At 36.9% G+C, this 25,863-nt stretch overlaps 6 protein-coding genes and 1 pseudogene across 7 annotated transcripts; 4 read left to right on the forward strand and 3 right to left on the reverse strand.

Annotated features, from left to right (window-relative positions):
* The first annotated feature begins 302 nt into the window (after positions 1 to 302).
* LOC114746157 (IQ domain-containing protein IQM6-like) lies at positions 303 to 3,610 on the forward strand. Its single transcript, XM_028934346.1, has 8 exons — positions 303 to 610; positions 962 to 1,079; positions 1,173 to 1,238; positions 1,320 to 1,408; positions 1,472 to 1,559; positions 1,775 to 2,005; positions 2,093 to 2,194; positions 2,410 to 3,610. The coding sequence occupies exons 1-8, from the start codon at positions 303 to 305 to the stop codon at positions 3,091 to 3,093; spliced, it is 1,686 nt and encodes a 561-aa protein (XP_028790179.1). The 3' UTR covers positions 3,094 to 3,610.
* Positions 3,506 to 10,328, reverse strand: LOC114746156 (homogentisate solanesyltransferase, chloroplastic). Of its 2 annotated transcripts, XM_028934345.1 has the most exons (11): positions 9,943 to 10,328; positions 8,586 to 8,710; positions 8,332 to 8,478; positions 7,892 to 8,117; positions 7,641 to 7,714; positions 7,206 to 7,298; positions 6,774 to 6,891; positions 6,609 to 6,671; positions 4,540 to 4,594; positions 4,412 to 4,444; positions 3,506 to 3,774 (listed from the first exon to the last, which is right to left on the reverse strand). In XM_028934345.1, exons 1-10 carry the CDS (start codon positions 10,156 to 10,158, stop codon positions 4,422 to 4,424), a joined length of 1,140 nt encoding a protein of 379 aa, XP_028790178.1. In that variant the 5' UTR covers positions 10,159 to 10,328; the 3' UTR covers positions 3,506 to 3,774; positions 4,412 to 4,421. The 2 variants fall into 2 exon arrangements, with proteins under 2 accessions (XP_028790178.1, XP_028790177.1); XM_028934344.1 differs by lacking the exon at positions 4,540 to 4,594 and having other exon boundaries at positions 9,943 to 10,323.
* Positions 10,329 to 12,230: 1,902 nt separating this feature from the next.
* LOC114746159 (40S ribosomal protein S28-1) lies at positions 12,231 to 12,671 on the forward strand. Its single transcript, XM_028934348.1, has one exon. The coding sequence runs from the start codon at positions 12,232 to 12,234 to the stop codon at positions 12,427 to 12,429; it is 198 nt and encodes a 65-aa protein (XP_028790181.1). The 5' UTR covers position 12,231; the 3' UTR covers positions 12,430 to 12,671.
* Positions 12,672 to 13,929: 1,258 nt separating this feature from the next.
* LOC114746158 (EEF1A lysine methyltransferase 1) lies at positions 13,930 to 15,946 on the forward strand. Its single transcript, XM_028934347.1, has 4 exons — positions 13,930 to 14,332; positions 14,520 to 14,678; positions 15,321 to 15,402; positions 15,617 to 15,946. The coding sequence occupies exons 1-4, from the start codon at positions 13,991 to 13,993 to the stop codon at positions 15,760 to 15,762; spliced, it is 729 nt and encodes a 242-aa protein (XP_028790180.1). The 5' UTR covers positions 13,930 to 13,990; the 3' UTR covers positions 15,763 to 15,946.
* Positions 15,947 to 16,598: 652 nt separating this feature from the next.
* Positions 16,599 to 17,515, reverse strand: LOC114746160 (universal stress protein A-like protein). The gene is made up of 4 exons (XM_028934349.1): positions 17,257 to 17,515; positions 17,049 to 17,152; positions 16,837 to 16,955; positions 16,599 to 16,695 (listed from the first exon to the last, which is right to left on the reverse strand). The coding sequence occupies exons 1-4, from the start codon at positions 17,513 to 17,515 to the stop codon at positions 16,599 to 16,601; spliced, it is 579 nt and encodes a 192-aa protein (XP_028790182.1).
* A 76-nt stretch (positions 17,516 to 17,591) lies between these two features.
* On the reverse strand, positions 17,592 to 21,068 carry LOC114746161 (universal stress protein A-like protein; annotated as a pseudogene).
* Positions 21,069 to 23,189: 2,121 nt separating this feature from the next.
* Positions 23,190 to 25,846, forward strand: LOC114746162 (MATH domain and coiled-coil domain-containing protein At3g58270-like). Its single transcript, XM_028934350.1, has 5 exons — positions 23,190 to 23,203; positions 23,284 to 23,390; positions 24,337 to 24,439; positions 24,542 to 24,696; positions 24,990 to 25,846. The coding sequence occupies exons 1-5, from the start codon at positions 23,190 to 23,192 to the stop codon at positions 25,844 to 25,846; spliced, it is 1,236 nt and encodes a 411-aa protein (XP_028790183.1).
* The last annotated feature ends 17 nt before the right edge of the window (positions 25,847 to 25,863 follow it).

Below are 25,863 nucleotides of genomic sequence, written 5' to 3' on the forward strand. Positions count from 1 at the left end.
TCATTTTGATTTTGATCTTGATCCCTCAAGTTTCAAATCATATATTTTTGTTGGTGAAGGTGCCATCTAATGGTAGCCATAGTGCCAAAGTTTGATGCATGTTTGAACCCTTTTATTTTCATTCCCTATAGACAGACATTTTGTTCTTAAATCTTGTTGATTGAGACCTTTTTCCTGACCGTTAGCCGATGTAAGTGGTTAATAGTCCCTCCTTGGAAACTGCTCTCTAAAAATCAAATTTTATGCACAGTTAGAGTCAAAAGCCGTGTCTCAGTAATAGTCATTGGGAAAGTTTTGAGAAGATGATACTTGAAAGCGCACTTAACTTAAAGGGGCAGGAGTCAGAGACTGCTTTCTCTTTCAAAACTCCCAAAGGAGATGCGGAGAATGACTTCTCATGCAAGGCAATAAGCATAAGGAAGAAAGACAATTTTGATGATTTGTCGATATCAACTAGTAACTTCTCCGAGAGGAACCTCCAGTCACCTTTGCCACAGACACCCTATGCTACTCCAAGAGACAAAGCCGCAACCAAATTGCAGAAAGTTTACAAAAGTTTCAGAACAAGAAGGCAACTGGCAGACTGCGCAGTTCTTGCAGAGCAGAGATGGTTAGTATTTATCACCTTTGATTTGCCCTGTCCAATTAACATCAATATATGTGTGCATGTCGTGTGTCTCTATATATACATTATTTAAGCAAGACGCACTGTAGCTTTCTTTCTTCTTCTCCTTGATTTGAGCCTATTGTTTTAAAAATTTTATCTCCACCTAGTATTAGTAATAAAGTAATCATTAACTTTCTACATTTCCGGACATTAGAGTTTCTACTTGGAACTATCTCACAAAAATGCAATTAGTTGTCAAATTTGAAGTTGAGATTAAAACATTGTAATATCCCTCATTTTTCATTCACTTTTGTGTGTCACAGTTTGTTACAAATTCATGTAAAACACTTACAGGTGGAGGGTGTTGGATTTTGCTGAGCTAAGGCGGAGTTCCATATCATTTTTTGATCACATCGAGAAGCCAGAGACTGCTCTTTCCCGGTGGTCAAGGGCAAGAACTAGAGCTGCCAAAGTAAGTTTTAAATCATGACGTGTACTTTATTAATATGTTACTGTTATCGCATGCGTTTTAAGAGCTGATGAGTCTCCTTTTATTTTTTGGCAGGTTGGAAAGGGGCTATCAAAGGATGAGAAGGCTCGTAAACTAGCTTTACAGCACTGGCTAGAAGCAGTAAGTCTCGCAGCTAAAGCGGTGCAATAAAATAATTAAAATAATAGTTTTTCTAACTACTTGCCACTCGTTCAAGAACAGATTGATCCTCGGCATCGTTATGGCCATAATCTTCAATTTTACTATGCCAGATGGCTCCGCTGCGACAGCGATCAACCTTTCTTTTATTGGTAAGCTTGCATTGGTCCCGGGAGAAGGGTAAACGATTATACTAATTAACTTCCAAAATGTAGGCTTGATATTGGACAAGGCAAGGAAATCAATCATGAAAGATGCCCAAGGTCAAAGCTTCAACAGCAGTGCATCAAATATCTGGGTCCGGTAAGTTTTCTTGTCCCGCTGACATTTCTAATTCCTTTAGCTGTTTTACTGAGAATAGCAATGTCATCTAGCCCAGCTAGAGGGAGAGGAATTGGTCATATACTATTTTGTAAGGAGGGCGGAGTTCATGAATTTAGACTAGAATCCCAGAACTTGTGGGTAGCTCAACTGTCAAGCAATATGGTAACACGATTTTTAATGTTTTTCTTGTCCAGGTGGAAAGAAAAGCTTATGAAGTAGCAATAGAGAATGGGCGACTCTTCCACAAGCAGAATGGGAAACTTGTTGAAACTAGAGGAGATGCTAAGTGGATTTTTGTGCTCAGCACATCCAAAACTCTATATATTGGACAGAAGATTAAGGGCAAATTTCAACATTCAAGCTTCCTGGCAGGGGGAGCCACGTTGTCTGCTGGAAGATTGGTGGTGGAAGGTGGTGTCATTAAGGTATCCAGAGTAGATTGATCACCCGCATTCCTTTGCTACCTGTTTGACTGTTTGTTATACTGACATTAATCTTTCTTCACTCCAAAGGCTGTTTGGGCTCACAGCGGTCATTATCTTCCGACACAGGAAAATTTTCAGGCATTCTTGTCATTCCTCATAGAACACGGCGTGGATCTTACAGATATAGAGGTAAAAGATGCGAGACCTTGTTTCTTTTTAAGATATCTTATGCCAAAACAAATCATGCAGGGACATATATGGCTGCTGACCGCTGGCCAAGCTATTCTGCATAGGAACTTGACTTGAGCCTTCATTAGATGTAAAGAAAAAGATAGTCCAACAACATAATGCAGGAAAACAATTTAAGGCAAGTTTCTCACTTCTTTCTATTATGTTAAACCCAGGAAAACCCTGGAGAAGATGATGAAGAAATGGCCCAAGAGGAAAAGGATCTCATCTCCCGAGGCAATTCTTCGCTGGCAGAGTTACCTCAAGACGGTGGTGATCCGGGAAGTTCTGGCACATCAGCTAAGATGACATCTGACTTGAGAAATGAGGATTCTAATAACAAGTCTAATTCTTATCCGCGCTCTTCAAGATTGTCTGGAGGACTGAGGTCAAAATTATCCGCACTCGAAATACCAAGACGAGACAATGTGTCAGACATTTTTGGGAGGCAATCATATCCGTTAAGTGTTTATTTTTTGGCTCCAGATTCGTTATCAGATGGTTATGAGACAGCAGAAGACGAGACAGCAGGAGAATCATATATTGATGAGTCAGAATTCATGGTTTCCAAATCGAACTTGTTTGTTGAACATCAAGGGAAAGGTGATCATGATACTATTCCGAGAGAAAAAATAATGAAGAGGATAGATTCCCACAAGTCCATGAAGTCGTATCAGTTGGCCCATCAATTATCTACCAAATGGACAACAGGTGCTGGCCCAAGGATTGGGTGCATGAGAGACTACCCATCAGAACTACAGTTTCGGATTCTGGAACACCAAAACTTATCCCCAAGGACTAGATCTATTTCTCCATCTCCCAGGGTCCTTTCAAGCTCTCGTTTCTCCCAAAAACCATAGTTTATTCACTCTACCCGATCATTTTCCTCTGATTGAAAGTCAAACTGAGTGGTCCTGTGCTTCTGTTGAAATCCAGAAAACCAAACTGACGTTATCCCTCACTCCACAATGCTTCTGATGGCCGTTCTCTTGCCCACGAGGTTTTTGTGGGTCGTGTAGTGTTTACAAGAACCAGAAGAATGTTGCAAGCTCTGGTTCCAATTGGAAACAAGGCATCGTGGAAATCAATGAACTAGCAAGATAGTTGTGCATGTTAGCCATTCCGAATATGCGATGTGTCGGCTGTAGCGACAAGTGATGTCCTCTTTAGATGATCGATTAGTCTCTGAAGGTGTTCAGTATACCAGGTTAAGGAACGCGCGTATTTTGACCATTTGTCAAGGATGAATTACTGATATGTCCAACCGGTATATTTGGGCATGCATCAGCGTAAAATCCAAGCTCAGGGTAGAATTCCCATGGTACTACGTCTTATAACAAGATGTTTGCCATACATTATATCTACCAAGAAAAAGGGGGGAAAAATAGTTTACATGATACAACATCAAAAATTATCTACCAGTGCATGCAAGCTTCTCCACCTCATCTACAAATGAACGGCGTTCGCTAGATGAACGGAAACAAGGCATATTCAGCGTAAAAAAGATTCCAGATAAATCGATAGAACCCCGAAATTGCCTCCTGCAGCATAGAATCGGACATTTTAAGAGAGTGGAAATTACTTTACCGTACCAGCAAAAATGGTCTTCAAAACCGCAAAAAAAAAAGAAAAAAAAAAGATGCAAAACAAAAGTGTTGGGTTGCACGCTAAGGTCTGAACCAATAAAGGTCGGGCCGAAAAAGATCTTACAGGCCAGAGTAATTAACCTTTTATTGACCCAATCTTGGGCTTTATATAGACCCATAAAGGATGGGAAAACCAGAACTACCGATAATGCAAGTAAACTTCTACCCAAAAAACAAAATGCAACTAAACTCAAATTAATCCAAATCCACATAATATAATCCTTGGTTCAAAATATATGAAGTTGATTTGCATGACGTGTCAATCTACTCCTTTTGGTCCCAGATGGTGCTTGAAAATTTAAACAGGCAATAAGTTAAAATGGAACTGCAAAATTAGCAGCTTCCAATTGAGGTTTAGGATGCACGGTGGATGCACAGTTTAATATCACCCGAATGGTGCTACAAAAGATAGAGAAAAGATCCAAATTCCGAAAGTTTTACAACTTCATTCTTGAAGTGTGTTGGAATAACATAATGAAAATATTGAAAAAGCTGCTATAAATATTTTCAAGGCAAACGAAGAAAAGCGTACCTTGGTATAATTAGCTCGTTCTAATGCCCATGTCTGAAATACAGGAAGAAAAAACCGTTATGGCAATTAAATAATTTCAGATTTTGGCATGTGCCTGAGTTATAGAAAAAGAGAGCATGAGAACACACCAGACAAGAAGCTTTCACAGACATTTAGGTTCCAATAAGCAGGCATTAGTAAGAACTACCAAAAGTCAGCGCATTACTATCAGTGTCATTTTCAAGAAAATTTCATCCACCTGTGCTAGTGATATCACCAGGGACTAGAAATCTAGATAGCACTAAAATATATCGCACCCCAACTTCAGCAACGCAGAGTTAAAAGCAAGTTTCTTTCTGCTAAAAGATACATTGAAGGAAGAAGAATCTTCCTTGTTTTCCTTGTTTGTCTATGTGTCCATCTTTTCTAGAACAGTCAGTCAGCTGGTCAACAACTATTCACACAGGATCAGAATAAAGGTGATAAGTTTTAGGCAGCACTGACAGGAAAAATTAAGTGTGTATTTACAAAAGGGAAAAAAAACTACAAACTTGAAAAGTAAAATGCCGGTCCCCTGGAACATATCTCCATTTAGTTGAAAGATTTTGACTTCAGGAAGGCGTATACAATGTTCTGGAGCAGTGTTCCTTTTACTGTATACTGGTTCATTTGGTTTGAGTGTAATGTGGGGTTTCAGCTCAAGGAACTTTGAAAGGGTTTTATATATCAAACACGCAAAGGTATCGAAGTGATCTCTTAAACCAATGCTTCTTTCTTCTGTTGTTTTCTTTTTGTCAGTTTGCCATTGTTTTAGGAGAGTTCCTCATCTTCTTGTGAGATCATTTCTCTTCTCTGTCAAGCCATACAAAGTCTCCTTTCATTAAGGCCGTGACATAGGAAAAATGATTCTTTATGAAAATTTTTCTTCCTAAACCCAATTCCATGACAAAATTCAGTTTCTTGTTATCATGTTATCATGAAAACTTTTCCTTCAAAAGTTCTATTTTGGTTGGATTGCATGAAAAAAGGGTGGGATATGATAGACAGTGGAGATTGCCAAGTGCTAGCAAATGGTTACACAACACAAGGGGGCATCTCTTCATGCATATATGAATGCAGAAGCCTTCTGTGTTTAAATGCATGTCTACTTGCATATGTAAATACATGTGGGCATGTACACACATTTGCATGCCGGCTTATGTAAGCATGGATATGTAATCATTTGTACTCTCATGTGGATGTATATGTGTATTTGCAAGTGGATGTATATGTAAATGTGACCGTGCGCTGCCATGTGAACAAACGTGTGTGTAGGTGCATGTTTTTATATGTAGGTGCAATTCGCATGTGTGCAAATGTAAAGGTGTCTATACGCGCAAATGCGCAAATGCGTATGGGTAATCGCATATTTACATTAGTGTATGAACATATGGCTGTAAGCTGTCATAATAGCTAGTTAGATGAAAAACTAGAAAAACTTTCCATGCTTTTTTCAAGAAAAATTTCCCTTCGAAAGAAGAAAATTCGGATGGCGGAAAAATTTTGGGGAGAAAATTTTCTTCTCTAGCAAAACAAAGTAAAGGGAAAAATATGAAAACTTAAAGGATGAAGCACTTCCAAATAGTGAACACACGCCAAAGTCCAACAAGCTTTAAGAGTTTAACACATACATATTGAATATCCACAACATCAAATATGGTACTCCCTCCGTTCCTTAATAAGAGACAATTGATGCTTATGGCATGTTCTTATATAAGAGACACTTAAAAGTTGTCTCTACTTTTTTGTGTTTTTTTTATTTACCTATATTTATTGTCTCTAATTCACACTCTCTCTCCCTCCCACTTCTCTTTCATTTAATAATTTAATTGTTCTCTCATGCTTATTAATGAGGGTATTTTGGGAAAAAAATCATACTTTTTACACATTGATTGTTCTTAACTAATTTAACTGTTTTTTTTATCAACGTAATCGGGTATTCGTCTCTTATAATAAGGAACAGAGGGAGTATTTGGTAACCACTTTCTCTGAACAAATATTAACAGAGGGAAAAGAAGAAGACAAAGCAGCATATTTTGCTTGGACCATGGAACTACAAAAATAAAGGGGAAGAGTAAAATCAAGAATATAAAAATAAAAAAAAAAACATAAAGCATGCATGAAAATCAACCGGAACAATAATAACAGCCACAAAAGTTGAGAACCCACAGAAGCAAACCTGAGAAATCAAGCTTGATGCAAAAAATATATGAGACGGTATCAGCAACCAGCGCCTGAAAGCCTGTAAACACGTGCCAGAATTTACATATGGTTTTGTTTTTGTGGAAGACAATATAAAGAACTTCATATAAGTGACCAGCAAATAGCATGGGTTTGTATTCACCTGTGGAAAATAAATTGCTGCCAGTATTGAAACGACATAGTTCATCAGCAAAATTCCAGAACCAAGGAAAGCAATATTTTGAACTCCTAGTTTGGTAGCAAAGGTTGAGATCTGATACCTAAAATAGTTATTACATTCAATTCATCATTAGATGAACAGTGAAATCACTAACAGAGGGTGAATATGCATTAAATACACACATGCATGCACACCTAAGTAAATCTATATAATATAGAAATTCTAACAAGTGAAGCTACTCATGAGTCAGGACCTCATTTTCCAAACCCTATGCAATGCGCAAAATCCAGCCCAGTTAAAAGAAAGTAGTGTCTTACAAAAAGGAAAAAAAGGGTACTGTATCTACAACTCAGCTAATCGAGATAAATAGATTATAGGTCTGCAACATTAAGCCAACTTTATCTGAAAACTTACTTGCGATCCCCTTCAACATCTGGAAGATCTTTTGTTATAGCAATTACCAGTGCAAACAATGTTACAAAGGTTGTGATGAAAACCACAGGAGAGCTGCAGGGAGAGATACATAAATAAACACACGATAAGTTGCAATAATGAAAAAAATTCAATGAAAAGCTAATGTCATCCTGAATTTGGCATAATAGGGAAGCATAGCTTTACTTGGAAAACACAAAAGACTGACTCAACCATTTCAAGGTAGAAACTTTCATAGTTGGTGTCACGCATTAAGGGAATCTGACTTCCACAGTTACTTTTTAATTTGTAACCTTTTTTATTGGAACACCATAAATTCATAACAACCGTAGTCTTCAGGAAGCCCGATGTTCAACTAATATTGTTCACATTACCTAGTTAGAAATATGAAGTTAAAAATGCTAAACTCTAACAAACCTCCATTGAAAGGTAAGTCCAAGAGCAGCTCTAGTAGCATAATACACACCAAAGTTAAGAAGGAAACCCCGTACCTGCACATGCTGCTTCTGTCAATCTTTGTGCAATAGTAAGAACTTATGAACAAAAAATGAATTCAACTAAAGAATTGCAACTAAGTCAACGCAGGATCCATTTTATTTTTTAAGAAAAATCAATAAATCAACACTTAGAACATGCAAAGATTGAGGGGAAAGGAGAATAATTCTCACCGTGGCAATAATAAGAAATGCTGCCACAGGAAACCTTTTCATTCTAAAAGGAGGAACAGAATATATGGTGCCAAGAAGAAGGCCAAGAGTGTAAAGAGAAAAAATAAAAGGCCCAAAGTTCAATCCAACTATCAACAACCCCGCTGCAGCAAAAAATATCACCAACAACCATGCAGATTGAACTGAAAGATCTCCCGCGGCTATAGGTAAATAGGGTTTGTTTACCCTGAAAACAAACATAAAGTTAGCTTAGATTCATTTAGCAAGGAGGAAAGTCAGCAGGCAACATGAAAAAGTTCAAATCCAAGAAACGGAGTCTCAAAATGCAAATGTCCTGGAGTTGGTGCAATAAAAAATATATTGCAACTTAGCAATAGATAAGCAATGACCAGGAAATAAAAAGATAGGAAGAGGACAAACTGTATACGTCTGCATCATACTTGTCAATACTAATGTCATAAATTTGATTGATGCCAACTATATAACCATTCCCACATATTAAGGCAAAAAGACCCGACAATGCCTTGAGCAGAAGTGACCACTTTATCAAATTTGAATTCTCGATCAATGCTCTTGCTACCAAAGCACTGTAGGGACAAAAAGTGAAAATGAAAATAAGCATGCTTGCCATGAAGTAGCAAAAAAAATCCAAAAAACAAAAAAAAGAATTGCATCAAGGTTTGATGTTACTCACACAGAACCTAATGCTGTACCCCGTATAGTATGGGGTCGTAAAAATCTCCAACATGCATCTTTGAAAGCTGAAACTCTGTCAGCAATTGGATGGTCAGGTCCAACAGCTCCAGCTTGACTGCAGGCCTGGGAGCATTCGGTTCAACAAAAGTGATACAACATATTCACAAGAGAACGGCGATAAAACAGACTCAAGTCACATATATCAAAATCAAAAGTTCATTAAAAAAAAAAAACCAGTTCTTTGAAACCAATACAAACATTTAGAAGCCAAGGGCAAGTCGAACAAAAATATATGCTAGGATGAACACTTATGTGCTTTATTATTTTAAATGAATATTTTAAGCGCATCCGCAATTTCCTCAAAATGAATTAAAAAAAAACCACAGTAAATATAAAGACACGCTTGTTGGCAGCACTCAGGATAAGTGTGTGAGTGACAATCTTAAATTCCCTAACATAGTCATCCCCCAATTATTATTTTTCACTTCGTTCTGATTGCCTCGTCATTGCCACCTCAATGTATCATGCGATCAGACCTGCGCCACCACTGCAAACACCATACTGCCACCGTTACCAACTTCGCCAGTTAGATTGTCATCTATGATCTTAGATATTATCATTGCAATCAGTAACTTCACTGTTGCAATGTTATAACGACAATCACCAGGCGGTCCAGGCCCATCATCAGATATAACACTCACAGTTATCGCCCTACCGCAGTGTAGTATTAGTATGGAAACCAAACCATAGTTTCAAAATGTTTTACGGTTTACGAAATAAATATGTGGAGTTGCCTCTTAACTTCAGAACCATTTTATAGGTGCCAAACACCCCTTAATCTTCCACCCATTTTGAAAGTTCTGCGACACTGCGACAGTCAGTGTCAATGATCATCATCTTGCCATGCCGTAGGTTCTTAGGTACTTATCCTGCACCGCAACTTAACACTTGCATTTGTCGCATTACCCGCTCAACAACCAGACTTCAACTGTCAACATTATCTTCGTCGATGCACCCTTCATCGCAAGTCCATAATAGTACTACCACTGTTAGTCTGTTATTACAGGTTGCTTGCCTAAGAAACATATGTTCCAAACTATATCATTTCCTAATCAAAGCATGTCAAGACTAAATAGAGTGTCTGTACGCGAACTACTGATAAGCAAAACTGGCGGCGCCAATAATGGAAACTCAACTTGACTACATAGCGTCGTCGGCCCAATGATATTGTGTTCCTGGTCATCCTTGGCTTGGACCTTACTTTGTAACGAAATGCCTACCAAAACCCGAGTATGTGCACCAAAGCACAGATGGTTGAAACGGAATTATAGTAGGATGCAGAAAGAAATACAAACCCTGATGGAATTGGCTCTCTGTTGTCTCTTCGAAACAGGCTTAGAACAGCTTGTGCAATCGAATAGGCCAACCGAGTGCGAGATCCTGGAAAATCCTAAGAACAAATTGGAGGATATAGGTCTTGCCTGACACGGTGTTTTCATGCGATAAGAAGAATTCCGCCTGGGAACTATAGCAGGAACCCGAATTGAAGTGGAGGAAGATGAAAGCTCCATGCGGAGCAGGGGATAGAAACACTCAGGTACCGAGGCAGAGCAAACGGCAAAATAGTTGTGGCGGTTAGCAACACCCACGCAAGACAAGTGCGGCCATTGAATCTTGGGTTGGGTTACTCTTTAACCGCGCTTTAAAATATCGCTACGCAGGTAATGCACCAGGCTAGATTGTAGACTAGAGTGTGAGCTTGCGCCTCACAGGATAATGACTTTACCAGCTAATACAAACCGCCAAAAAGAAATAAGGGAAACTTCTATATATTAAATATACCTTAAAACCGATTTATAAATTCTCATTGAAGGGTCTATTTAGATAAATTATATATAAATAGCGTTAAATTGATTTCATTATTTTACTTTAAAATTTTAAACTAAACTAATAAACTCAATTTAAAATAAAGTATAATTAACTGTTTTAAAAAAATAGTACCTATATTTAAAAAGATAAATATATAATATTATGAAGTTAGGAACTAAAATTTTAAGTAGTTAACATTAGGGAGATTGAATTGTGATGATTTAAATTTGGAGATTGAGTTGCAACTTTATCAAAAATATAAAGATTGAGTCATGCTGAGTGAAAATTTAGAACATGAAATGTAACCAAGTTAAAAATATAAGACAAAAAAATTAGTTTTTTTTTTTTAAATGTTATAACCCAATTGAAATTTAAAATCGTATCCAAATACTACTACCAATTAAAATTCTAAGTCAAACTTAAAAAATAAACTTTGCATGATTTGAGACTTAATTGTAAAATATGAAATATTAGTTCTAAGTCAAGAATTAGAAACTATAAACTATTAGCATTGTTTACTCCAAAAATTCCAATTTCTATAGAAAAAAATCCCATAATTAATCAGTTAACCAAATAATAGATATTAGTTCTATTTAAACTCAAAATAAAATATATAAAAAACATACTTTATTATTTTCTATTTTTCCTAAAAATTTTATGAATTCTGCTCACTTTCTAAATTACAAGTCAACTCTTTGCAATAAATATTTTATTTTCTCCTAAAGAAACATAAATTTCCGGGCTAAATCTAAAAGGGGATCGGCCCATTAAAAAAAAAAGGAACACACTGGTCCTTATAAATACCCAGTAGGGTTTCTTAGCACTAGTTTTGTATCCGGGTGAGATCAGTGTTGCGCCGCTCGCATCTTTGTGCATCTAGCCCCCTTCGCCTTTAGTTGGACCAGGTGTGTTACGAGTCCTGTTACTAATGTTTTTGTGAAATTTTATTTGCAACTCTAATCTTAATGTGATTGTTCATCAGGCCCTTCCAATGTCTGGTTTTTGAACCTTGCATGTGCTGTCTCTCTCTGATTATACTATTAAATCTCTTGAAAGTTTGTGGGTCGTTCTCTGTGGAAAGCGATTTCTGTTTGAGTGGCATCATTTTTTTCTACGTTGGATATGCGAATGTGCTCGCTTTCGGTTAGGGTTACGCGGGTGTCGGTGAAATTAAGTAAATAAAAAGGAAAATCTTCTAACCCTGGAGGCACATAATAAAATAAATTGAATGCTTGAATGAATTATGGCATGTTTTATTGAGTTGTGGATATCTGAGATGTGCTTGATATTTCAGAGTCAACTAACAGTGTCAATAAAAGGGAGGAAGATTCTTTGCTAAACAGATGTTTGCCATGGATCATGTCTACTTTTCTGTTGTGTAGATCGTCCTTTTGATAATAAATATTTACTGAGGTTTTGTATCTTAAAATGGATGTTCAATTGCTGATGGTTGTTTGCTTTAATGTTTAGACGTTAAGACTGATTTCTTCTATTATAGTTTAATGAGCTTCCATGTTTGTGTCAAGTCCCAACGTACTGCTGACATCAGTTCAGTCCTCTTGTAAGGACTCCTGTCGGTTCCCACATTAACTGTTAATTAGGGGAACTCTAGGTATTTTTGTTGGAAATTAGTTTTGTTCCCCTGTTCTTTGGATGTCTTAGTCAGCTGTCGAATTGTTATTCTGAATTTGATATTAGAAGAGCCATGATTTAGTTTGGGTTTGTGACATGTCCTTACACTTTCATATTTTCACACGTCTAATGTGTCGGGCAGGATGGAGTCTCAAGTGAAGCATGCCGTGGTTGTTAAAGTTATGGGTCGCACTGGTTCCAGAGGGCAGGTGACTCAGGTCAGAGTAAAGTTTTTGGATGATCACAACCGGTACATCATGAGGAATGTGAAAGGACCAGTGAGAGAAGGAGACATTCTCACCCTACTTGAATCTGAAAGAGAAGCAAGGAGGTTGCGCTAGAGAGGGTTCTTCCCTGTGGTTTTTTCGTGCTTTGGATATTATAATGAATGTGTTTTTTTTGGTGGTAGTGGACACTGATCATTGTAGTTTCTGCTGTCGTAATATGTGTTTCCTATGATGACTGAAGCTTTGATACCCTGTCTTTGGGCTTTAATATCCAAATGAAACACTCAAGTTTTGCTTAGTTTGTTGATTGATTTATAGGGCATTTCTCTGCTATCTTGAAACGTTAAGGTTTGGTCGAGGGTGAAGTACTTTCACTGTGCTATTAAAGCAGAATTTAACCGGAGTGTTTATCTTGCTCTGTGGCTTGATCTCTAAACTTGGTTTTTGGTCTCTCATCATCGGGCTTCGTGGCGTGGTTGGTGGTCAGTCTTTCATAGCCTGGTTGACAACTTTGGGAGCTTGAAATTAGATGATATCTCTGTATGGTGAAAGTCATCTGCGGATGGAAAGTCTGTGGGAACACCAAGAAATGCCAACGGAAGAGGCGCTAAATTACACCTCGGAACATAAGTAAAAACCTAAGAATCTAATCGAATTGCGTTGAAGAATGAAATTGATCCGTAACCACACTAGCTTCATTTGGTCTTTTTTTTTTAAATAAAAAAGGATATCAAAATAGTTTTTTAATATAATGAAGTTGGCGTAATTTTTTGTTTGACGGATAAATATAATATGGTACGTATTATATTAATACGCAAGGGTGTTGGCTTTATTTATTAATAATGATAGTTTTGTTTCATTTTATTGGTTAATTTAAGGTGGAAAAAGTAAATACATGATCGATATTATTTTTACTAATTTTATAATTACAATTAATCCTTGTAACGCAATAGTTGTGAAGTCCCTCCCTTTTTTTCCACCATTTGAGAGGTCAGCCACTCAATCCTGAGTCTAAGCATTGCATTGAGTTTGGACTACCAGAGGAAAATCAGATATCGATATAAATAATGATTCGGCTAAAGGTGGATCAGTGAATCTGAGAATTAATTACGATTTTCGTGTTTCTCTGATTAAAATCTTACTCCTGAAATCTTTAATATAAGACTTAATTGTTGAGTTGGTTTTTGTTCTAAATATGAGATCCATTTTTCATATTTATCAATTTTTTTTAATTACCCTTACAGATACTCCTTCAACCTAATTAAGTAGTAGAAAAAGAGGGGTATTAAGAAAAATGATTATAGTATTTTAGAAAAACGTGTCATATTTCTTATAATTACCTAACTTACTTAACTTTTTTAATTTACTCAAATTAGTTAAATAAGTCTTATGTTAACAATAAGAGGAGTATTATTTTACATAGAGAATACATAAATACTATATAGATGACTCACTAATGCTTAAAAAACAAGGTATTATATATAATAGACCTCTGAGGTATTATAATTAGAGTTGAGGTGGTAGTTATATTTTTTTTTTTAACTACAATTATAAAGTTATTTTCATTTGAAGAAAAAAGAACTGCGATTCCATTTCTTCCCTCGACTCTCGCCAGTGGGCACTGGGCAGTGCCTACTTCTAAAATACAACCTTGCTCGCTTCGAAGGTTACAGTGATGGAGCAACCTGAACTAAACCCTAACTCTGTTCACAAACTCTGCGAGTCCTCTTCCCCCTCGGTCGACGACGACGATGACCCACCAGTTTTGAGCTCGCAAGCCCTCGCCGCCCTCAAAGAATTTCTCGCCGAGCAGAACCACTCTGTCGCCGACTCTGATGTGGCAACTGGAGGAGACTCGGAGGTTGATTTGGTGTCCGAGGATTGGAGGATGAGCCAGTTCTGGTACAGTACAGATACCGCAAAGACGTTAGCTGAGGAGGTCATTACTCTCTGCCAAGGCACCGACCATTCTCGAGTTGCTTGCATCGCTTGCCCCACTCTTTATGCCTATCTTAAGGTAATTCTCTGTCTATAATATTAGCAGGAAGTGGCTTTAAATCTGACTTGCAAGTGGGACACTCTACAGTTCTACTATTACAATACAAGCGCTAGTTTCATTTTTAACGATATTAAATTATAATGAAAAGTAGTTCATTGTCCAATGAACAATGTGTTGATTCAAAAAAAATTTCCTTTATGTTCAGAAAATGCATCCAAATGTTTCTCTGCAACTTCTTGAGTATGACAAACGTTTTGAGCAATATGGCGGTGATTACACATATTATGATTACAACAAACCTGAAGAGTTACCTTCGGGATTGAAGAATGTCTTTAAAGTTGTAGTAGCGGATCCTCCTTACTTGGTGAGAATTTTCAGCCGAAAGTTTATTTACAGTAAATTGCTCCGCCTCTTAACCTTTTATTGCTATTATTTTTAGGCGCCCGTCAACTCTATTAAAAACAGGAAATGATTCAACAGTCGGGGGATTCATTGGTCGTTTGTATTTTTTAAAATTTTAAATTCTGAACTTCTTCTAGGTCTGCTTTTGCAATAGTTATGAATGCGTTAGACTGGATTGTAGTTATGATTCCCTGGAATTTCGATCATTATTCCTTAAATATAATTATGCGAAGCTGATATGCAAGTATTGGAGGTTTCGGAATTACTAATCAGTGCTATTTCTTTTTTGATTGAGGCCGTTGTCTTACATCATAGAAAATTTTGTTTTTGCTCAGCACATGATCTCATGGGCTAGACAGACCGACAAAACAGGGGCTCTGTCATGTTCTAGCTCTGTCCATTGAATTGAGCTGCGTATACTGTAAAAACTTACCTTTCCATTAGCTGATGCATCTAAAGCTGTGATATTTCTTGAAACTTTGCTGCGTGTCATTGTGAGCCATGTGAAGCTTTTGCGTATCCCTTCTTAATTACTGTTGTAGATGCGCCTTCGTTAAATGATTGAAATTTATTGTTATGCTTGTGAATAATTTTGTGTTGGTAGAGCAAAGAGTGCTTGGAGAAAGTTGCTCAAACGATTTCCTTCCTCAAACAACCGGGAGAGTCATATTTGCTTCTACTCACTGGTAAAAATGAAAATTCTCCTTTCCGCTATCTAATGTTTGATTGTGGACTGAATCACTGCGCTGAATGATTATGTAATGGTAAAAGTATTTGCATAATGAGACCTGTCAATATATTTACACTACAAAATGGGTCTTATATTTAGAACAAGAGAAGTATTATTTTACTGAAACAATATTTGGGCCTTTGAAATTGCTGTATTCCATTTGATTGTAGGTGAAGTGCAGAGAGAAAGGGCGGCCGAGGTCCTGGGTTTGTATCCTTGTGGTTTTAGACCTCAGCACTCCAGCAAACTTGGAAATGAGTTTCGGCTGTTCACAAACTACGAGCCGGGGACGAGACTAGGCGGGTGGGAAAAATAGATACCTTCTCTTTATTGGTTTTGAACCTAAACAATTTAGGTGTGTTTAAACTCGATTGCAGCTGTGGTGGTGGAGTGATTGGACTATCTTGTCTGCCACTTAACTGCCACTTCGTGGCGACTTCTGCTGCCTCTGATTCCATGTCTCAATGATAAAACACAGTAAAAAAATTTGTGGTTTTATTAATTTTTTGGGTTGAGGCCCAACGAATATATTTTACTTGTTCGTTTGAGTTTCTATCCGCAGTTCCCTGATGATTATGAATTATTTTTATATTATTTTATTAGCTGATAGTTGATTTATTAGAAGTAATTTTTTAGGTTCGATTTAGATTATGTTTTGATTATGCTGAATATTTTATCTTCTTAGGATTCAGTTTATGTTAATGTAAATAAAATATTATCCTGTACTTTAGGAATTAGGGTAATATATTTTAGATAACGATTAGTGTTACATATTATATCACTCTTTTATTATTTTACCTTCCATTCTCATGCCAGAGCTCTCTATATGTAGGGCTCCGGATTTTCAAGCCTTATAAATGGCCCTAGTTTTTCAATGTACAGATATTTGCACTTTCTCTTACTCCTTTACTTTTGGTTTATTTTTCTCCCTCTCTCCCATTTCCCATCCCGGGTTTTTGATCGCTGTTTTTGTAAACCGCCGGAGTGAAAACAGAAAATGCATGATAAAGTGTCATCTAACTGCTTAATCAGGTCACATAATAAAGTGCATACAACATAAGAAATGCAAATAGGGCAATCTCATAGCGCACATAGGACCCAACCACCTCTCATGGTTTCGTTTGCCACCTTCCCTAAAATTCATAAGGGTGGTCATTGCTTGTCGCTATCGTCCGCGGGTGTTTTCACGATCAGGACTGGAGTTTTTGCATGATTAGCGCAGTAATCGCTTACACTTCCCAGAAATGTCCTACAATACATAGTACAAATGAATGGCCCATTGTAAAAACTACTCAGCATCAGTTCAACCCCAACCATTAATGAATTATATATAGAGCACGAACTATGTATGGATTCAAGTTCTTGGATGAAGCTGGAGAATTAGAGTTACCTGGAAACGGGGCCGAGGCCACGGCTACCCACAACGAGGAGATCAGCATGCACTTGTTCCGCGGCATGACAGATCATTTCCCTCGGGTCCCCTCTCAGAATCATAGTCTCTGCTTTCACCTGTACTATCTTCTTGTTAATGTCCATCAAATGATTAAAGGGCCCAACGATATGCTCTCAACTGTGGCCATTAATCATTTGAGCCTTACTTACCAGTTTATCCTTGCACATCTGTAATGCTCGACACAGTATGGCTCCAGACGCTTCTTCCTGAGCTCTCTTCACGGAATCCAGTGCCGCCGCCGTCGTATGAAATACTGTTCACACCAAAATTCTGTTATCTTAACCGTTAATGAACGGTAAACATCATGTTTTCTTTTCTTCAAACTGAGAAGGATAAGAGGGTACGAACCGGTTCCACCGGCTTCAACGGGATATCCATATTCGAACAACTTGGGGTGCACGTGAACCAGGAACACCATACCCCCACTCGCAAGGGTGGCTTCAGGAGTGGCCATGGGGACAAAGAGGTTATCCAGGGCCCACTTAAGAGCATAGAAGCTACCATCACTGTCGTCGATTGCCACCACCACTTTCATCTCGATCCTCCTCTCTGCACCGTCCTTCCCTGTACCACCACTCACCTGATCACCGCCGCCAACAACCGCAGTCGCGTCCATTTCTCTTGGATAAGTTTTCTCTGTGAAACCCGAAGGAAGCCTCAAGTGAAGCTGCTCCGAACGATCGCTTTGCCACCTAGTCCTTCAGCATCACCGCCCGGACGGACCCATGAATAGCTTTTTTCGCGCAGCAAAATGCTGGACGCGTGGCAGCATTTGGGCTGTGCAAATGTATCAATAGAGAATACGTGTAAACATTACTGACATTTTCTTGTCTGCTCCTGGACCCTTGCAGAACTGCCGGGGATGGAGTAGGAGATAATCTTAGAAGCTTATAAAATATCTACACACACACACATGCGTGCGCGTGTGTAATGTGCTTAGTGAGGAGGTCGATTATGGGCTGCTTGTTAAATTAGCTGGAGTCTCAAAATTCAACAAGAGTTCTGTCAAACTTAATTATCCTCCTTTTCTTTTAACTTGCATAACATTAGTTTGATCATGGATGCTGCGTTGCTGAAAGCGTAAACTCAGTAATTAAGAAGATGACTTAAATCTTCGATGTTGTGGAAACTGGGGAGGCTCGTGATCTTGCGCGCGCGTGTATGTGTGTGTATATACAGTGATGAGCACTGAATTTAGTTACAGGACTTTTGTTTTAACAGAGTGTAGAACAAGAGAAACTTGGAGAAATGAGTTAAACAAAAAGATGATATGTTGGAAAAAAATATTGGGAGAATTATAATCTAAATCTAGATTTAATTATTCTAAAATTCATTGACAAATGAAGAGTACGCAATGACAAGTTTTAGAGTAGGCAATGATAATATGTTCAATATGATTATTTGTTATTCGGATTTTTTGATAATTAAATTTCTTCATTATGACTTCTTGATAATTCTTCCAAAAATATTTTCTATAGGCTATTTGGAATAGCTTGTTAAAGATATCTTATGAAAAACAAGCTTAAAAAATAGGTTTTCCTGATAAGATCTTTATGATTAACTTAATTTTTCACCCAATGTTCAAGTTTAAAAATACTCCTCAATTCTTAATATAAGACCCATTTAATTAATTTGATTAGATTAAGGAAGTTAGGTAAATTAGTTAATTATGAGAAATGTGACACGTTTTTTCTAAAATATCATAATCATCTTTTCTAATACTCCTCTCTCTTCTCTTCTCTGCTTGATTATGATTGAGGGAGGATCCATAGGGTAATTAGAGAAAATTGATAAATATGAGAAATGAGTCTTATATTTAGGACCAAAACTAACTCAATAATTGGATCCTATATTAAAGACTGAAAGAGTAGCTTATTAATTTTTTTTTCCAAATTCTAAACAAACTATCATGAGGTTGGCAAAAAAACAAACTATCATAAGAATAAGAAGGGGTTAAGAGTGGGATTAACACTGCCTCTGGGAAAGCTCGAGAATGCCGCTCATGGGCCTTTAAGCAGAACTGAACTTTGGAATTTAAAACTTCAGATTCGTTTGTTAGTGGAGACAATTTTGGGTTTGGCCCAGCCAAAGTAGCAGGCAAAAAAACTAGTTCTGATAAGCTAATATTTGAATCCCCGTAAAAAAAGTGTTTACATTCAGTATTCGATCATATCTTGAACAGGATTATCTTTAATAAAAAAATACATATGCTTATCAACAAAAACGAAAAAAGCATTTGGCCCAAATGTATCGAGTTTGGGTCTACTAGGGTCAGAAGATTATAATTTACATATCCAAGGGGCAACCCGCCAACCAACCAGTGGATTACAGTGTCCTCAATTGGGGTTAGACCATCCCCGAAACAAAAACGTAGTTGTCGGGAAGCATATTAACATTTAAAAAAGATATGTAGATAATACATAGAAAAGCATGTCTAGCTTCAGAAACACGGGGCCTGTTTGTTTCTATTTTTTATTTTTTTTTCCAAAACAATTTTATAAATTTGTTTTTTCAAAACAAGTTTTGGAAAAAAAAAATTCTGTTTAGATAATTGTTTTAAAAAATTGCATTTGAAAATGAGTATACCAAGATCGGAAGATAAAGCTTCAATAAGAATTTAAGTTTTGAAATGAAGAGAAAACCATCAAGTGAAGAAGAAAGAATTTCCCAATTATGTCAAACAAAAAATAAAAAATGCAAGAACAAACAATCAAAAACAATTAAAATTGTTTTGATTTTTTAGTTTTAAAAGCATATTTATTTTCAAAAACACTTAACTAAAAACAAACTATCAAACAAGTTTTTTTTAATTCTTTGTTTAAAAAAAAAAAAACAAGCCATAATTTTTTTTTTCCAAAAAAATTTCGCCTCAGTAGAAAAAAACTCATCAATTAATTTCCGAAATTCCGACCCTTCCGACTTCATTGCTGTTCCAATATGAACATATGTCGGTAACGCTTATGCTTGGCAATGTTTATTATGCAGCGACACCAAATGAAACATAAAACTGCTCGCCAAGCCTGTTTTCCTGAACCTCTTAACCCAAACAACACACACATTCGGCAGTATATCATACAAGCAAAGACTTAATTCATTTTCATCTTCTGTTTTAATAATTATGTTCTGAAAAAAAACTACACAATTGACAGAATAATAGTATTGCTCCGTATGACCATTCCATGATTTTTTTTCTTTTTTTTTTCAAAGAGTTTCTGAAAGAAAAGCTACACACGCACTATTAATGATCCATGAGATGGCACTAGTGCTTGCGGTGAAGCTCCATGTTAGTTTGACTATGAGGATTGGAGTTTTTGCATGATGTGCACAATAGTCGCTCACACTTCCCAGAATTGCCCTGCCACCCATAACAATCCTTCAAATTACATGGCAATACTTACAAATCAATCATAATCGAAAACATATTGAGAGAGAGATAATTAACCTCTTGAAGGTGCCAAGGCCGCGGCTACCCATGACGAGCAGATCAACTGCATCTTCTCTGCAGCTTGACATATCATTTCTCTTGGATCTCCATTCATAATTACACTTCTGCCCTCACCTGCTTATTCCATATATAATCACTGTTATTCTCAGTTCTAATATTTTATTTCATGTCGAATTGATTAATTGTATGAGTTTGAGAGATTAATTAAGTAGTTACTAGCTTGTCTTTGCACATTTGCAATGCCTTGGATATTATCCTGGCTGATATCTCTTCCTGAGCTTTCTTCACTGCATCCATCACTGCAGGCGCCGCAAACGCCGCTGTTCATCGCTCCAACAATTCAAACCCCATTAAATTCTCACAATCATTACTCCCCGAATGTAATAATAATCTTTTCTAATTACAATGACTAACACAAATTAAAGTTCCTTAGTTCAATAGCACGTCCTTGATGGAGAAGAAATGGAGAAGTGAGGGAAGAATAGGGAGAAACGAACCGGGTCCAACGGGGTAGACCGGGGGTAAAAGGTGGGCTGAACATGAACCAGAAACAGCAAGCCTTCGTTCGGTGGGGGGTCTGGATCTGTTGCGAGAGGCCCCACGGCAGCCATGGGAGCGAAGAGGTTATCAAGGGCCCACTTGAGCGCGTAGAAGCTGCCATCACTCTCGTCAATGGCCACCACCGCCTTCATCTTCATTCCTCCTCCTACCAGATCACCGCCCCTTGTCTCTCCATCATCGTCCTCCTCTCTCCCACTTTACTACTCTCACAGCTCTGCTTGCTATGACTCTTCCCCTTCAATTAGTTACTTGTTTTCGTGTCTTTCCTTCCTTCGATTCTTCTGACGCGTACGTGGCACCACCACAGCTATCCATTTACACGTGTTAGCCTTCCCCCCACATCTTACCAAAGGTTTCATCCTGCACTAAGCATAGACACGATGGATTTTTTTCTTCTTCTGAAAGTGTCGAAAAATAAATTAAACCATGATTTTAAAATTTTTCTCTCGATTTATGAGAAAACGCTTTTTTTAAAGTGTTATTGATGATTATTCCCAAAAACTCCCTTAGAGCCACAATAGATTATTTCATACGGTTATTCGGTATTTATTTATGAGGGAGGGTGGAGATTTCATATCCAATATTCTTGTTTTATAAAAATGCTTTGCTTTAATAGATATGTAATTCAAAATAAATGTAATATCTTAATTATAAATTTTTTTAAAAAAAAATTTTATTTAAAAATTACTATTTGAAAATTTTAAATTTAGATTATTAAATGTATCTGAATGGTTTAGTTTTACTGTAATGATGAGTATTATGATGCTCATCGTTATAATAAACACTAAACTGATTCCTGTGTTTATGTTGCTGGTAAAAAAAGGTATGTATTTATGTTCACATGAATATAGAGTTTGATTTCTTAGTATTCTTTCTTCTTTTTTTTTAACTTGAATAATATAACTATCACATTTTGCATATTTGGTATGTGCCAACTCCCCCTGGTTTTATTGACATGACAAATATAATGAGCCTTTAATTTATTTAATTATTACTATTAAGAGAGTTTTTCATTACAGGAGTGGCTTTCAATGTAAAAAATGATTTAATATGGTATATATGTTCAGAAAATTAACACACATTATTTTATAAGTAACCAATTTAATTAATTTTTTTAAATTTTTTACAAATTAATCCAATTTGTATATTTAGAGTTGGTAAATGTAATTTTTTTCTTCTCCAAATGTATCTGGTTTGGTTGAATTCCATGAAGTGCTTGGAACTTTTTTTTCTCAATACCATGAATTTTGGGCTGACTATTTTCATATGGTACGTCTAAAATGTCTTGTTACAGTTTGATTTCGATTCAAAAACCTATATATGGAATCATGTCCCATAAGGGATTGCACTGTAAGGGGTACATGTATAATAAATGTTGAGATTTCTGTTCCCATATTTGGAAAAGAGAATTAAGTAGTCAAGCATATGGCCCAACGTCGCTGGAATATGGAGATCAAGCTGCACAAATTGAAGCACAGTTTCCACAAGAAGATATCGATGAGCTTTCGATTCCAATGATCTCGGGTAGATAGACAATGTTTTTTGGTCCCAGGAGGAGGAAATGTGTCCAAGAACCCATCACTCTTTGAATTAGAGTGTACATCCATTTTGTTATGAGTTTTTGAATTGTTTTGTTTTAGAGATATATTTACAATAAGTATTCAAATTACTTCTATGATAATTCAAAAAAGTATAATTGCATAACATCCCAGTTTTGGATGAATGTCAGAAAAAGAAAAGAGGTCGTACAATTCTTCTAGCCTTCAATTTTGATTGTGAATTTCCAGCTTTTACTAGTCCCATTTAGAAATTGTCTCTAATTTTCCTACTCTATTCAACTTTTCCCAGTCACTAAATAGACATGTACTGCCTTTGGTAGACGTATAAAATCAATAAAAAATTTTTTTTGATCTTAAATTAATAAAATATAAGATTTTATTGTATTTTGTCTCCTGAATTTATAACCGTATTCAATTTTTTCACTGATGACACATGAAAAAGTTTTAAGGTTTCTATTAGAAAAGTTACTTAGCTTTCAATGTAAAAAATATTTAAAATGATTGATACTTTAAAAAAGTCAATACAAGTTCTTGAATAAATAATTAATGTAACTATTTCTTTCAATCTGTGTAGATTAATTATCCAAATCAAATAATTAACTTGATTATTTTTTAGTTTCTGTAAATTAATTATCTACTTCTTAGGTTTAAAAGTGGGAAGCTCAGTATTTTTTGCTAAAAGCATCTCCTTTGATTGATCTAAAAATGCCGTTCAAAACGGACACATGACGACAGTTATGTGAGTATATAGATACCTAGCTTTTCCCTTGAAGTTTAAACGTGTCAGTTGAATCCTGATTCTGTAAATTTTGCTTTCAGCGTCGACATTCAAATATCGTTTTTCGTCTCTTCCAATACATACAACTTTGCCTTCTCGATAAGACATTTGCTTATATTATCATCCAAGGTTCTCCACACAATCGAGTGTTAGTCAAGTTCGAGAGGGTCCCACCCCTGCAAATTGTTTCGATGATATGCACGTAAAACGGCCAATCAGTTTCTTGTTTACTTGGGTAATTCGTTATTGTATCTGCATTATTTTTATTATTTTGAGGCACACAATTATTAACAATAAATTAAATAATATAGATTGTGGCCTTCATTCTGACTCGATCGTCATTTTAATTTTTATCAAATGTGCATATCAAAACAAATCAAGCATAATTAAATTAGGAATCTAAACTGTGTGTGGCTAATTAATGGTCAAGCTAATTAATATAGGTTGTGTCTGTGAAAATTCCTTAAGCCTTAATAAATTACTACCCTCAGAGTTGCAGACATAAGTTTGAAATTTCTTGAGAGGACAAAAGGTGTTGACTTGACTCGTGTTATTACCTTGCTTGTACTACTTCATCTTCCTCAATTCTGCTTCATTTCTTTGGTTTGCTTTCATTTCATCAGATTCTTGGATTCCACGATCTTCTCTTGAGTAAGCCTCTCTTCATCGCCTGGCAACCTCGGCCGGCCACCAATAAGTACAACTTGCAAGTCTCCTAAATATCCTCATTCCGCATCTCCCAACACGAACGTGAGTATATATATAAGTGACTGTCATTTTGATTCCTTCAACATCGCAGCAACAACCTGGGAGCTTGTCTTAGATTCGCTCTGTATTCTGTATAGATGGCTTGCTCTTCTCCATAACTAGTGTTAATTTTCTAGATTGGTTCGTCTTTCTTCTGATATGTATGTTTGGAATATATATTCCCTTCAACATGATAATTGTTTTAACCTCTTTTGATATATATCTCACAACCATCATCACTTGGAAAAATTAGAATTGATGTATAGCCTCAATTTTGGCAGATGCGAGGTGGTAGTTGGTAGTACGACGAGTCCAGCAGAATAATGGAGAATCCGGAGGGGAATAAGGGTCATGTTTTTTCGACAAATTCACATGGAAGATTGAGAATTTCTCGAAACAAAACGCCACAAATCTGCGCTCCAAGCCCTTCAAAATCTGCGGTTTCAAGTGGTACGTTCCTACTGGACTCACCCACCAATGCTTCAAATTTACTATGATCTGTTCCTTCCTAATTAATCTTGATCAGTGTCGTGGGGTCTGAATCACATACAGGAAGCTCCATGTGCACCCGCTGAGGAGGGACGTGGACAATTTTTCTGTGTATTTGACTGTTGCGGATTCATTGCCGCCGTATGGATGGAGCAGAAACACGTATTTCAAGTTGGTCCTCATTAATCAGATCGACCCCAACAAGTCTATTATCAAAGGTATACACCTCTGTCAATTAATAATTTGTTATCTCTCTCTCTCTCTCTCTTTCCTAGTCGGTCAATCTCGTTAATTCTTGTTCACATTAGTATATGACAAATGGTCATTGTCATTTTCTTTATTTCAAATAACTTAAAAGTAAAATTTAATATGATGAATTAATGACAGTATTTTATTAGGATATTCTTCACTTAAATAATACTCTCTTGGAAGTATTAAACGCGCATTTATAAATTTTTTCACGTGTACACACACACCCTTGAGCTGAGCGTAAATACGCTTTAATTCCCAGAAACACAGCAGAAATTCAAGGGAGGACATCGTAGCTGGGGCTCATTCTTGGTGACTCTCAAAGACTTCTACGACCCCAAACAAGGATATCTCGTCAAGAACACTTGTATCATCGAAGCCCACATTGGCGTTCCCGACGTTGCCCCCAAAATTCAAGCCACCGATAATAACCTTCCAACAATCCCAGAATCTAATCATCATCAAACTCAACAACAACAAAGTACAGAATCCACCACACAAAACGAAGATCAAGCAACCACAGAATATTCCGACGAAATTAGCGAGACGCCAAGTTCCCTAACCAGCTCTTCCGGTCATGCAGAACTTGATGAAGTCCAATGCTCAGATTTAACCCTACGAGATCTCATAGATGTGAGCGGTTTTGGACCAGACGAAGCAGCTTACGTCCCTCTTTTGGAAGAAGCATGCACGTGGCATCCTCAGCTCATAAACTCTCAAAGGGACAGAACTCGCTGGTTCAAATTATGGGCTTTCACGTCTTTAGGCCAAGTTCTGTACTTTCTCAAGACAAAAAAAGTTAAAGACATGGACGAAGATGGGTGTAAGTACCTTCAAGGTTTATGGGACGAGCTTGTGAAGTCGTCTGGGTTTAACTTGAGTTGGTTAGAGCCTTATGTTCAATCAGCATTGAGTGCCAAGAACTATTTGCTAAAAGCCGAGACAGTGGAGAAAGCTGCGCAGAAAATGACTGATTTGGAGATTAAAGTGAAGAAGCTGAAGGGAGAGCTGGCTGTTGCAGAAATGGAGCATGAATTAGCAAGAAGAGAGTTGGTCGAAATCAAGGGAAGTTTCCATGAGCTGGATTTGAACGCTGCATTAGATTATGCCATGTTTTAATATATACTGTATGTTTC

This window comes from Neltuma alba, unplaced genomic scaffold, assembly GCF_004799145.2.
Source record: "Neltuma alba isolate B1F8T4 unplaced genomic scaffold, ASM479914v2 tig00004921_pilon, whole genome shotgun sequence".
NCBI lineage: Eukaryota > Viridiplantae > Streptophyta > Magnoliopsida > Fabales > Fabaceae > Neltuma > Neltuma alba.

What these genes read in the sequence shown, in the direction of transcription:
- LOC114746158 (XM_028934347.1), top strand. Translation starts at nt 13,991, where the DNA reads ATGGAGCAACCTGAACTAAACCCTAACTCTGTTCACAAACTCTGCGAG. An exon ending in TAGCGGATCCTCCTTACTTG is followed by an intron (nt 14,679 to 15,320) that starts GTGAGAATTTTC and finishes TTGTGTTGGTAG; the next exon opens with AGCAAAGAGTGCTTGGAGAA. An exon ending in ATATTTGCTTCTACTCACTG is followed by an intron (nt 15,403 to 15,616) that starts GTAAAAATGAAA and finishes ATTTGATTGTAG; the next exon opens with GTGAAGTGCAGAGAGAAAGG.
- LOC114746159 (XM_028934348.1), top strand. Translation starts at nt 12,232, where the DNA reads ATGGAGTCTCAAGTGAAGCATGCCGTGGTTGTTAAAGTTATGGGTCGC.
- LOC114746162 (XM_028934350.1), top strand. An exon ending in GGTTCTCCACACAATCGAGT is followed by an intron (nt 23,391 to 24,336) that starts GTTAGTCAAGTT and finishes GAGGGGAATAAG; the next exon opens with GGTCATGTTTTTTCGACAAA. An exon ending in CAACAAGTCTATTATCAAAG is followed by an intron (nt 24,697 to 24,989) that starts GTATACACCTCT and finishes TTTAATTCCCAG; the next exon opens with AAACACAGCAGAAATTCAAG.
- LOC114746157 (XM_028934346.1), top strand. Translation starts at nt 303, where the DNA reads ATGATACTTGAAAGCGCACTTAACTTAAAGGGGCAGGAGTCAGAGACT. An exon ending in GTTCTTGCAGAGCAGAGATG is followed by an intron (nt 611 to 961) that starts GTTAGTATTTAT and finishes AAACACTTACAG; the next exon opens with GTGGAGGGTGTTGGATTTTG. An exon ending in GATCAACCTTTCTTTTATTG is followed by an intron (nt 1,409 to 1,471) that starts GTAAGCTTGCAT and finishes TCCAAAATGTAG; the next exon opens with GCTTGATATTGGACAAGGCA.
- LOC114746156 (XM_028934344.1), bottom strand. Translation starts at nt 10,158, where the DNA reads ATGGAGCTTTCATCTTCCTCCACTTCAATTCGGGTTCCTGCTATAGTT. An exon ending in CATCAAGCTTGATTTCTCAG is followed by an intron (nt 4,445 to 6,608) that starts GTTTGCTTCTGT and finishes CCTGTATTTCAG; the next exon opens with ACATGGGCATTAGAACGAGC. An exon ending in AACGAGCTAATTATACCAAG is followed by an intron (nt 3,775 to 4,411) that starts GTACGCTTTTCT and finishes TCTATGCTGCAG; the next exon opens with GAGGCAATTTCGGGGTTCTA.
- LOC114746160 (XM_028934349.1), bottom strand. Translation starts at nt 17,515, where the DNA reads ATGGACGCGACTGCGGTTGTTGGCGGCGGTGATCAGGTGAGTGGTGGT. An exon ending in TGGATATCCCGTTGAAGCCG is followed by an intron (nt 17,153 to 17,256) that starts GTGGAACCGGTT and finishes TGGTGTGAACAG; the next exon opens with TATTTCATACGACGGCGGCG. An exon ending in AGATGTGCAAGGATAAACTG is followed by an intron (nt 16,956 to 17,048) that starts GTAAGTAAGGCT and finishes AAGATAGTACAG; the next exon opens with GTGAAAGCAGAGACTATGAT.